Below are 12,918 nucleotides of genomic sequence, written 5' to 3'. Positions count from 1 at the left end.
ATCTCTGTTATTTTTCAAATGTAAACATTCCTCTATTTGTTGATAATCTCTTCGACTTCTTCATCTATATGATCTGTTGTAGGCAAGTATACTTGAATTATAAGGATATTTCTAGGTTTGGCCTTTATTTTCAAAGCAATCACTCTTTCAGATCTCTGCCAATATTTATCTAACATTATTCCAACACTCCCTTTGATGTTCTTCTCCTCCTGAGTAAATAAATCTAAATCCATCGTCTGTTCTTATATCTCCTTTCCATCTAACTTCTCAGATTCCAAGAATTATTTTCATTCCTCTGATCACACTAGCCATCTTCCCTGCTTGATACATTTAGTTAACATTCCAGGTGCCTATATTTGTATTTTCCTTGAGGTTCATTTTCTTATGTTATGTCCTTACATCAGCTCCAGAACTTCCAGGAGACTTTGATCCTGCAGCATCCTTTGAGATCTTATCCTCTTGGGACTCCCTCCCTGGTAGCATATTGCACAAGATCAGACCTAAGGGTCCCATCTGTTCTTGTGCATAATTCATTCTTCCATCTTGACTTGTTCATCATTACTTGGAGAAAGTGAAAAGTGTGCATGGTGATTCTCCATTGTCTTTCATGCAGCTTTTCAATTATATTCATTAAATTTTTGATTTCAGCAGGAAAACTCAAAGTAGTAATTAATATGGTTGCCAATCACATATTTCATAACTAAATCACCATACCATACAATATCTTTCTTTTCATAAATTATTTTATCTACCTGATTATCATTATGTAATATCTTACTTGCTTAAGAGCTTGTTTTGTTGTTTTTCCTTCTGCTGCTTACCTTTTTTTTGTCCTTTCAATGCCCCTCTAATCATTTGACCTTTTCCCACTCCCTCACTGTCTGTCTAATAGCTTTTGGTGTCATTTTATGGTACTACTCAATATTACAATATTGAAACAAAATATTAGGAAATATACCAAATACAATAAATACACAAAAATAAGCAGCAATATACTGTAACACACTAATTATTCTTAAAAAAATAAAATAAAATAAAATAAAAAAAATTACGATTGTTCAATAAACTGCCTTTGCACTATACAACCTTGAACAAGAATCCCAACAGGTGATAGTAAGTTAGTAATAATGTAAATTTATTCATGTAATACTATTATAGCATTCATTGAGGATACATACCAGGAAATAATGATAAATTTACATGAATATCCAAAATAAGCTCTGCAAATTACAATATTCTAGATTGAAACATGATTTATTTCCAATAAACAATAGGTGAAATCTGATAAAATTAAGGATGCAACATATGTGAATATGTCGCATCCAGTTTGTCATAATGATGTTTATCTAATGAGAGGCAACTGTACCAAAATATCTTAATACAGTTGCCTCTCATTAGAGAAACACCATTATAACAAACTCACTTACAATAACAAATTACTGAAAAGTTCAAACTGAAGTGTCAGGCACACTACCATTCTCAAGAAATTTCATTATAGTAAACTATCCACTGTAACAAACTATTCATGTAGTTCCTATTAATTTTATCTAGAGCAGAGGTCGGCAACACAGTGCTCACAGGTGCCCCCCAGTGAATTTTTAGTGCACCCCCCCAGAGAAATTATTGTAAACTGCTTTGGAGCTTGCAGCGGTAATTTTGCAGTATATCTGAGAGATACATTTACTACTAGTATGTGCTAAAATGCAAGAAAACATAAAGAAAAAACTGCAAATATAATACATGATGATACAAATTAAGTGAATATTGAACTTCAACATTATTTCATAGCCAAATATAGAAACTACAAGAGTTTCGTGCTGAATATATAGAAACTAAAAGTTTCGGCGGCTGCATGCATAAGTAGTGCCTTATGGTCAACTCGTAGTAAAGGTGGAGCAAGCTCCAGACCTCTTTCCTTAGTATTTTTCATAAATGCAAAACACATCTCTTGAAGAGGTCAGCAACCTTTTTAATATGAAGACCACAATATAAAATTTGGAAATTACGGAGGGCTGATGACATCCATTATAAAGGGTTAGAAATATCTTTGTAAACCAAAGTATTTGCACTGACAGCAGGAGTGATTCAACAAATACTAAAAAACAAAGGGTTCTAACAATGTTTAGAAATGAATGGTGTGAAGGATAGTGAGAGCAGTCGCATTGATAACTAGATGACGTCAACAACTCAAACTACTTATGATTAGGTCTCTCGTCCACTCAGGCGCTCGCATCTGATCCGACAGATACATGCCAATTGTTAACATGAATATTCTTTAACCGTTAAAGAATATTCATGTTAACAATTGGCATGTATTTGTCGGATCAGATGCGAGAGCGCCTTGCTTTATCAATCATAATGGCAAATGTATTTGTTCATTATGCAATAATGTGTAGCTATTTCTAAAAAAATAATATAGAAAGACATTTCAAAACCATTCATGCTAATTGTAATTTTAAGTTTAATTATTTAAATCAGGAGGAGTCAGCAACGCAGCACCCACGAGCGTCATGGTGCCCTTCATATTAAAAAGATTGCCGACCACTGACTTAGAGGGATTAAACTGTATGGTGCAACAGACTAAACTTTTATGAGCAGTTCTTCAAAAATTAATTACATGTTTGGCATGCAACCCTCTTTTAAATTCTCATAATGGAAAAAAAAAAAAAAATTTTATGCAAGTTGAACAAAACAGAGTCAAGTAGAAATGAGCATTCTATCACTATAATGCACTATCTATTTTCTTATTAACGAGGAGAAACATACAATGCTTCTGTCACACAGTAGAACTTTTTTTAAAACTTTTAAAGAGTTCTGAAAACATCTACACTACACTCACACAATGAGATTCAAATCTATGGCAGCTAGCAATTTTTTTTTTATTTTATTTATTTTAAAAACTCTTTATATTATTTGGAAGGAAACTGTGGACAGCGAACTCAAAATGAAATCTTAAATGCATCAGACTAACATATCATGATAAGCATATCTTACAAGTATGGGCCAAAAGAAATGATAATATTTAATAGAATAACTCAAATTACCTCTATCATAGGAATCATAATTTCTTTCTCCATATGGTCTTTCAGATCCACGATCTCTTTCTCTATCTCCAAACCCTCGATCCCAGTCTCGATCACTGCTATAACTTCTTTCTCCACGATCAAAGCGGTCACTGTTATAATTTCTATCATTACGATTGTATCTTTCTCTTCCATAGTTATCTCTACCATAACCAGACTCTCTGTCATAGTTTCGCCCTTGCCTGTATGGTTCACGGTCTGGATATCCTCTATTTTGCTGACTTCCATCTGAAATTGAAGTAAAAACTGGAGTATATATTTACATGGCAAATTATCAGTTACATTTATTAAATGTAAAAACTACTATATGTAAAATGGAAAAAATAATGATGAATGTCATACAACAAATAAAATTTGCAAAAATATCAGCATAAGAATTCAGTTCATTTACAGTTTTCCTTATCTTTTTATGTGTATTTTACCTATGAAAAGAAGATAACAGAAAATCCTGCTCTCTACAGACCAACCATTGGAATCCCCCTTCCCCGCCACCAACTTCAAACACTTATTCAGGCAACCTTATTATAATATCACTTCAATAGGTGAAAACTGTAATTCTGAAAATCCTGATTCCCACACCAACCCAGATTACAAAAAATTAATTACAAATGTATTACTGAAAGTGGTGATAGTAAGAAATTTATCAATTCACATTTATTTCATTTATTGTTAATATTTATTTTATTTACTGAGAGATATTTATCTAATAAATAATTTATTGAGAAAATTTCTTTCTTTTTTATATTTATTTAAGAAATTTAATAGTGATCTCAAGATTGCAGGCTGTAATTCAGAAAATTTCTTAACATGTATGAAAAACATATGAAAGAAGTCGTTTAAAAAAAAAACAGCAATTAAGGTGATTTTTGATTTTCTCTTAATTTTATGGAGAATTTTCATGATATGGTTGCATGAATGAGTTCAATGTAATACACTGCCAATAAAATCTGGCTAAACATATATAATGAATGCTAGATAAAGGAAGTTCATTATAGCAGCATTTTACTATAAAACTATTCCATTGGTCTGTACACACATTTGCTACAGTGATTAATGTAAAATATATCAAGATTACTTTGTCTCTCTGGAAACCTGATGGAGATAACATTATCCCTACACTTACCACAGAATGTATCATACCTCAAAGATTATAATTATCAATTAATGATTAGTCTGTAAGTATTTAAAGATGTAATATAAATCAATCACATGTTACCAAACAAGTACTTACAAATACAACTGACAAGAAAATACCTGCAGGAAGACTCGAGTATGATGAGCAGATGTGGAAATGAAAGATCTAAGACAGCTCGATGAATACTCTACTCCATATGCAGCCCATGATAGATGGAGAAACCTGTTGATGGCAGCATTAGACCTAACTGCTCCATTAAGCTTTTGAAGAATATATATATATATATATATATGTTATTGTAACGATATGTGATGCTATTACTTCTTGCAATTTGTAATGCCTGTTTGGTTACTGCACCTTTGAAATACCATTATTCTAATTAGCAGTGCATGCTTTCTCTCTTGTAACTTTTCTTGCTTATACTAAAGCATACTATGTTTATCTACCTTTCGCACTATGAGTCTTATGCCTATGGATACTAGAAAATTTATTTTATTGAGACTATGGCACTAATATCATTTAATTGGCATAAAACTTGGTGATACGACCAGTTGATTTCTCTCTCTCTTTCTCTAACACAAATTCCTTCAGTAAAACTTTACGCAAACAGTCGTGGTCTATTTGCACTTAACTATATGCTTTGGCTATCTCACTTGGTTTCCCGCTCACAAGTCCAATAATTTTTTTAGGAACACTGCATTGTAAAATAAACAATCAGGTGGCACTCTATTGACATATAATTAAAACACATTTATTTACATTAAAATAAAATACATTAAATAAGCGATAGGGAGGTTACTCTTCTCTACCTATCCTTTATGCCTTTGGTATAAAGAGACAAACTTTCTCTTTTCAAATTTAAATGACTATACAATATATATAATTACTCTGTTACTTCTCTGCTTAAAAAAAATAAATTGCCAAGACTAATTCACTCATAAAGGGATTAGCTAGTTATGGCAAGTTATCTTACAATTTATATTCCAGTTAACAACAAATCAGAGGACTCTCTTATAGACATTTCTTATTACTATTTCTTATCAGTCCACCTAGGCTCTTTGTCATGACACCTTCTATAGGTCCTTCATCGAGGTCACTATGGTTTTTCTATCATTGCAGGCCTTCCGTCCGGAGAGTCTTGTTTCAGGGGGCGCTTCATCGGAATATTTGGCGGGTCTTGGACTGCAATCTTCCCAGTGCTCAAAAGTTCAGGCAAGAAGTTTCAGCATTCAGGCTTGAAGATCGTTCTGCGGCTTTTGGCTTCCGCTGACTTCCCACAGCACTAGGACATCCGACTGGCACTTGGCATCGGCTGTTCTCCCAATTTTTCTCTGGCTCTCTTCGGCAACAGCGCTTCACCTCTGCTCTCTTGGCAACTAATCTCGGCTCTTCTCTGTCAGCAACTGGACCTGGACTCTCCTCACGATGATCAGTTCAGTCCCCTTTTATTTTTGTCTTCTCGGGACCTTGCACCAAGGGTTGTAAACTCCGAAGAAATTGGCAGTTCTCTTTGATCCTTTTGTTAAGGTCGGCCTATTCTTTTTTTTCCTCCGTGCACTCTTTTTCCTTGTCTTGTCAGTTAGCGGAAACTTCTCTGAAACTAGCTGACCTCTTTGATACTAGCTTTGAAGGTGTTCATGCACAAAGCTTACAAACAACTTTCTCACAAACTTCATCATAAACAACTTTCTTGTGCTCTTATACATTATACAAAGTTCCGATGGCAAAGCATTGCCTTTGTTTTTGACATTCTAGAAACTTTAGTTAAAACAGTAGATACAATCAATTCCCATAGGGTTATTTACATTAATCTTTAACATAAAATACATAGAGACAAACAAAGTTATTTTTGTAACAATTCTCATGAGACTTGACCTCTGTAAAAATCGATGTAAAGCACTTTGATATTTTTAAGCTACAATCGAGTTTTACATTATGGTATGGCAATTCTTATTTTGTCTTGGCATTTACAACAAGCCATAATTAAATGATTAATTCTACCTTTGCGTTGGGGGGGGGTCTTCCCCCAATCCCACATAAAGGAGGGAGGTTTAATAATCAACAAAGCGCTAATTAACCTTTTCCATAAAAATTCCCTGATTATGGAAAATTAAAATCATCAGCATGCTGTAGAGGAGTTAAGAATTTGATTGACACATACTGCTTTCAGAAAATTAAATAATATATGGAAACCATAATAAAGATCTTCAATGGCAGACCATATTATTATACAGATCAGAGACATGGGAGCTCATCAAAAAACAGGATGCTAAATTAAATAGTTTACAAACAAAATGTCTGCATAAAATAATAAAAATATTTGCCCCCAGCATATAACAAACAATGACTTATGTAAGCTGACCAAGCAAAAAAGAATCATTGATGAAATTAAAAAAAAAAAAAAAAATGCAGATTTAAATGGATTGGACACATACTGAAAAGGGGCAGCAGAAAGATTACTAGAGTGGCTTTGACATAGATCTCAGAAGTAAAACAGAAAAGGCCTAAATTAACTTTACAAAGAATGACAGAAAAGGAAAGAAGAATGGTTGGCTGAGCTGGAAAAGTTGAGCTCAGCCTTATGGTCCATGGTGCACAAAGAGGATAAGTAGTAAGTATAATTAAATGATGAAGAGGACTAGAAATATAAAAATATATTGTATGCATTTAGTCAGTGTAATGTCTCTATTTAAAATTAGAGCCACCATGCATCTTGTAGGGAACTTATGTTTCTTGCTTCCATAATCACTGGCTATGAGAAGCAGCTGGGAACACAAGTACTAGAAATATAACAATATATTGTATGCATTAGTCAGTATAATGTCTCTATTTAAAATTAGAGCCACCATGCATCTTGCAGAGAACTTATGTTTCTTGCTTCCATAATCATTGGCTCTGAGAAGCAGCTGGGAACACAAGTATAATCTGGTTTAAGTGTTCACAGCTTTTCCAATGTGAAATATGATGAAATCACATTTTGCAGTAGTCACAGCTACTTTTCAAAGCCAATAATTATGGAAGTAAGAAACATATAGTTCCTTACAGCAGGGTTTCCTCAAACTGTGTTCCGCGGAAGGTGAACAGGTGTTCCGCGAGAAGTTCTGGAATTTGTCATTTTAGTTTTCTAAGCATTTTTCATGAATAAATATTTTATAGTAAAAATATTCTGAGGAGAATAATATTCGTGAATATGTCGAAAAGCTCAGACCCAGAACACCTAATAACATCTGTGTATCGTTAATTTTCACACATCGAAACCTTTCAACATTTCGGAATGGGAATGCCACTGTTTATGATGGGTCATAAAAATTGCCTGCAAGCCCATTACAACAATTGGTGTCATATCCTCTGTTCTCAAAACTGAAGGAAATGACATCTATGTAGCAAATGTCAGTGACCAAGCAGCATATTTTTAAACATGGAAATATTCATGAATTATCGTTAATTTTCACACATTGAAATCTTTCAACAATCGGGAAAGAGAATACTGCCGTTTATGACCGATCATAAAAAGCCAATTACAACAATGGGCAGCGTGTTCTCAAAACTGAACGAAATAACATCTACGTTGCAAATGTCAGTGACCAAGCAGCATATTTTTAAACATGGAAATATTCATGAATTATCGTTAATTTTCACACATTGAAATCTTTCAACAATCGGGAAAGAGAATACTGCCGTTTATGACCGATCATAAAAAGCCAATTACAACAATGGGCAGCGTGTTCTCAAAACTGAACGAAATAACATCTACGTTGCAAATGTCAGTGACCAAGCAGCATATTTTTAAACATGGAAATATTCATGAATTATCGTTAATTTTCACACATTGAAATCTTTCAACAATCTGGAAAGAGAATACTGCCGTTCATGACCGATCATAAAAAGCCGATTACAACAATGGGCAGCGAGTTCTCAAAACTGAACGAAATAACATCTACGTTGCAAATGTCAGTGACCAATCAGCAAGGAAGTATAAAGAAAATTTTTCCACTGAAATTGAAGATCAAGGTAGTCTGTATCCAGTTCTCAAATCTATTACTACTGAATACTTTCTTAGCAAGTTCGTATTGCGTGTAAGTGTTTGTTCTGATACCGCAGTGCAGTGATTTTTTAAAAGTAATAGGAATAAAGAGTTAAAATCTAATATGAATAAGAGACAAGGCACTTTGTTTAATTTTGGTATTAAGAAATCTCTTATTGAAGGTGTTTGTGACGGAACAGACAGTGAGTCATCAACCTCAAGCTTACAAAGATCTCCAGGATGTACAAAAGGAGGGGAAAACTACCAGCACACAGGAGAAAAAGTCTGCATTCAAGTACTTATAATAATATTATAATATATTTGGTGATCAGAATGGGATATATCAATGAAAATCAGCACAAATTAATTTAATGATGTTTGCCTGAAGAAACTACGGCATGCTACAAGAATTCATTAGTCCAGTGATTGATAACAATGTGCAAATTCAGGGAAACTAGATTTATTAAGGGGGGAGGGGAGTAGATATACAGTCCTTAGGGAGGCAGTTGAATGTAAGAATGAATATAATATGCCCAAGCAAATAAGGACAACAAATCAGAGTGGAATAGTTAATATAAGGCATCAAGGTAGGGTTGGAGCTAATGGGGGTCTTAAATTTATGTATACTAATGCTAGGAGTATTAGGAACAAGAAGGAAGAGTTTTTGGCCATGGTTGGCACTTTCAGACCACAGGTTATTGGTATTAGTGAAACATGGCTGCCTGTAGATGATATAGCTAGTGGGATTGAATGTGATGGGTATAGTGTGTTCAGGAATGACAGGGAGAATAAAATGGGGGGGGGGAATATTGCTGATGATAGCTGATGAGCTACAGCCAAGGAGAATAGAAGTTGAATTGCAGGATAGAGAAAAGAGCACATTTGAGGCCATTTGGTGTGAGATCGTGGCTAGCAGAACTAAATATACAATTGGGTGCTGCTATAGACCAGGTGATGGAAAAGATGGTGGTGACAGTATGCACAAGCAAATAGAAGAAATGAGTGGAAGGAGGGTGATTATTATGGGAGATTTCAACTATGGTCGCATTGATTGGAGTGAGGAGAGGACACATGGGAGGAAGGAATTGGATTTTATGCGGTTATTAAGGGATAACTATCTGCAACAGCATGTAATGGAAAATACTAGGGGTCAGAGAGTGCTTGACCTAGTAATTACATCTGAGGATTTGGCTGTAACAAATATGACCACATTGCCACCAATCGGTGAGAGTGATCATAGGGTCTTGACTTGGAAGGTAGCTAAAGGTGTAGAATTTTCAATTAAGACAGGGTACATGTGGAATTATTGGACTGGAAAGTATGACAAGCTTAGGAGTTTGATTGGTTCAGTGCCATGGCAGGTACAACTGCAAGGACTAGAAGTCGATAGTGCATGGGAGGTAATTAAGAAGTGTTTGCACGAAGCAATGGCTGACTGTATACCTAGAGTCCGAATAATAAATCAACTAGGGGTTAAATGGATGAATAACACCATTAAGCTTGAGCTGCAAAAAAAGAAACAACTATTGAGGGAATTTAAGGAGAAAGATGACTGGCAGGCACACAAACGATATAAAGCGCAGGCCAGAAGGGTAATGAGTGTGGTAAGAAAAGCAAAAAAGGATTACGAAAGAACATTGGCCATGCAGGCTAAAGAGAATCCTAAACAGTTTTTTAGATATGTAGCAAGTAAAAGGAAAAATGTACATGGCAGAATGATTTTAAAGAATGCCAATGGTAGGGAGGTAACTGAATCAGTTGATATAGTTGAGTTACTGAGTGAGCACTTTGCAGGTATATATCATCCAGGTGGTGACATTGCAGAAACGAATGTACCAGTAGATTATACGGGAATTGTGGTGAATAAAGTGGAGGTGAGTAGTCTATTGCATAACCTCAATGTCAATACATCAGTGGGATTGGATGGTATACAGCTCGTGTCGTACAAGCAGCAGCTAAAGAATTGTCAGTACCCTTGACCATTTTGTTTAATTTGAGTCTCGGGTCTGGGTTAGTCCCGAGGGGGTGGAAAGAGCGGAAAATAGTTCCAATGCATAAAGGTGGTTCCAAGACTGCTGTTGTAAATTACCGACCGATTAGCATATCAGGAATCATTGTCATGGTCTTAGAGAAATTAGTCAAGAAAAGAATACAGGCTTGCATAGATGAAAATGGGATATTGTATGGGGGACAACATGGTTTTGTGAAGGGTAGATCATGCCTCAGTAACTTGCTCACGTTTTATAACACAGTGATGGCTGAACTGGATAGGGGTAATGAGTTTACAGTAATACTGCTGTACCTTGCCAAGGCCTTTGACAGGATACCACATGGAACCCTAATCAGTAAACTGGAGCAGATGGGGGATAGATATAGGGTTGATGAGATGGATAGGACGGTGGTTGAAGGAGAGATACCAGAGAGTGGTTTATGCAGGAGTGGAGTCTAAAAGACGGCTTGTGACTAGTGGTGTGCCGCAGGGCTCTGTTCTTGGACGACTGCTTTTCAATTTGTTCATCAATGATATAGGAAAGGATTTGAGAGGAAGTGTTCACTTGTTTGCTGATGATGGAAAGTTGGGTAGAGCAATTATGAGTGCACAGGATGACAAATTTAAAGGATGATTTGGATAGTTTGGAGGACTGGGCTAGGAAAAATGGATGTCAATTTAATGTGGCAAAGTGTAAGGTTATGCACTTTGGGGTGAAAAGAATAGCAGCAGTATATCGCATTGGTGGAACCATACTCCAGGAGATTGATGAGGCCAGGGATTTGGGAGTGTTGGTTGATAGGGAATTGAAGTTTAGGGGGCACATTGCAAAAGTGACTAAAACAGCTCACCAAATCATTTGGCTTCTGAAAAATACTTTAACATACAGAGACAAACAAGTTGTTGTTCCTCTGTATCGAGCCTTGATAAGACCCCATCTGGACTACTGTGCCCAGTTATGGGCACCAGGGTTTCTTCGTGATGGAGAGGAAGTGGAGAGGATCCAGAGACGAGTGACCAAGATGATAGCAGGTCTGTGGAATGAACCTTATGAGAATAGGTTGAAGATTTGTGGGTTGCAGAAATTGGTCGATAGGCGAAGGTGGGGTGATATGATTGAGACATTCAAATTACTGAAGGGTTTCTACATGATAGATCCAGAAGATATTTTTGAAAATATGACTGGTGGTGGGAGGATTAGGGGCCATGCATGGAAGCTGGGCAAGAGCATGGTTGACAAGGGTGTTAGGTTTTTTACTTGGAGAGTGGTGAATGAGCAGAATAAGCTTCCAGAGTCTGTTGTGGGTGCTATGAACGTGAATGAGTTCAAGGCAAGGTATGATAGATACTGTGTCAATGTTGAATAGTTGTTCTTGACATGATGTTAGGGCCTCCCTCGATGAGTCTGTCGACTCCTTGGAGTTGCCTGGAATAACAACAACAATAATAATAATAATAACTAATTTAAATGTAATTTATATTTGTCAACATGCCACACTGTACACATAAGTGTACTAATACTCTTTATGATTATGCCATAATTAATTATCAATACTTATGTTAATGTATGAACTTTAAAAAAATTTGGAAAGGCATTTACGAGTGAATTTGTCGAAACCGGGCCCCGAGAAAGAAAAAAAAAAAATCAGCTAATGCCTTTTTATTCCCGTATATAGGGAGTACACGAGGCGGCTCTTAAAAAGAGAATTCTTGTTACTCTTTTAACTAATTTTATAATTAATATCTGATTTATTTCGAACTGTTTAATTTTTGTTACTGAACATTTTATCAAATCATTCTTATTACAATTGCTTTTACATTATTTGATATGGTTTAGTATACTTTTCTTACAAGTATTGTTACAATTCATATTTACTTTTGTGTGTTGCAGTCTTTTTTTACTATTTTGCATTATTCATTTATTTTTATATTATTTGACATTTCTTCTTTATAATCTTATTGTTTTTCATACTAAAGTTACCTTTACAACACAATTCTATTTGTTTTTATTATAGCTCTGACAAATATTGGAATTTGAATATTATTGAAAAAAATACCCATGGATTCTTGTTTAAAGACAGGAACTTTAATACAAGGAGGAGAAAGTACTTCTGCTGACACATCTACTCATATGATTGGAGAAGATATGGAATTGCAAACTGTGGTTTCTTCAAAAGCTAATATTAAAGAACAAGATTTACCTAAGAACAGACCAAAACGGAAGTACCATGAAAGTTATTTAAATTATGGATTTACCTGTATTGGCAATACACATGCTCCTGATGCAATGTGTGTTTTATATAATAAATACTAGTAAACAGTTCTTTGGGTCCAGGTAAAACTTTGTAGGCACTTCGAAACGACACACACTGATTATAAAGGAAAAGATATAAATTTTTTTAAGAGATGACGTGACTCGCTAGAAAAATCTAAACTTCAAATGGCTACAATTGCTACAACTAAAAATGCAACAGAGGTGTCGTTTCGCATGAGTTACCGCATTGCACTTCATGGTAAAGCTCATACAATTGGTGAGATGCTCATTAAGCCTTGTGTGAAAGACATTGTATCATGCATGTTAAATGAGCAGGTTGCTAAAAAAATAGATGCAGTACAATTATCAAATGATACTGTTTCACGCCACATCAAAAATCTTTCTGCTGACATAGAAAAAGAGCTAATTCAT

The 12,918-nt window shown here is 35.2% G+C and overlaps 1 protein-coding gene across 4 annotated transcripts in view; it reads right to left on the bottom strand.

Annotated features, from left to right (window-relative positions):
• LOC150110420 (eukaryotic translation initiation factor 4B-like) overlaps nt 1-12,918 on the bottom strand; it is a 277,691-nt gene that overhangs the window by 128,814 nt on the left and 135,959 nt on the right. For all 4 annotated transcript variants that reach the window (XR_016548405.1, XM_090393633.1, XM_090393645.1 and 1 more), the window contains exon 7: nt 3,045-3,311. Coding sequence is in view for 3 of the 4 variants with exons in the window: in XM_090393633.1 (XP_090249759.1) it covers nt 3,045-3,311 (267 nt within the window). In the remaining variant the exon portion in view is untranslated. The remainder of the gene's footprint in view (nt 1-3,044; nt 3,312-12,918) is intronic.

This window comes from Typopeltis vanoorti, chromosome 1 (assembly GCF_054136105.1).
Source record: "Typopeltis vanoorti isolate ZY-2024b chromosome 1, IOZ_Tvanoo_1.0, whole genome shotgun sequence".
Lineage (NCBI taxonomy): Eukaryota > Metazoa > Arthropoda > Arachnida > Uropygi > Thelyphonidae > Typopeltis > Typopeltis vanoorti.
Note: the sequence above shows the minus strand (reverse complement) of the source record. Positions and strands in the feature narration are given on the sequence as shown.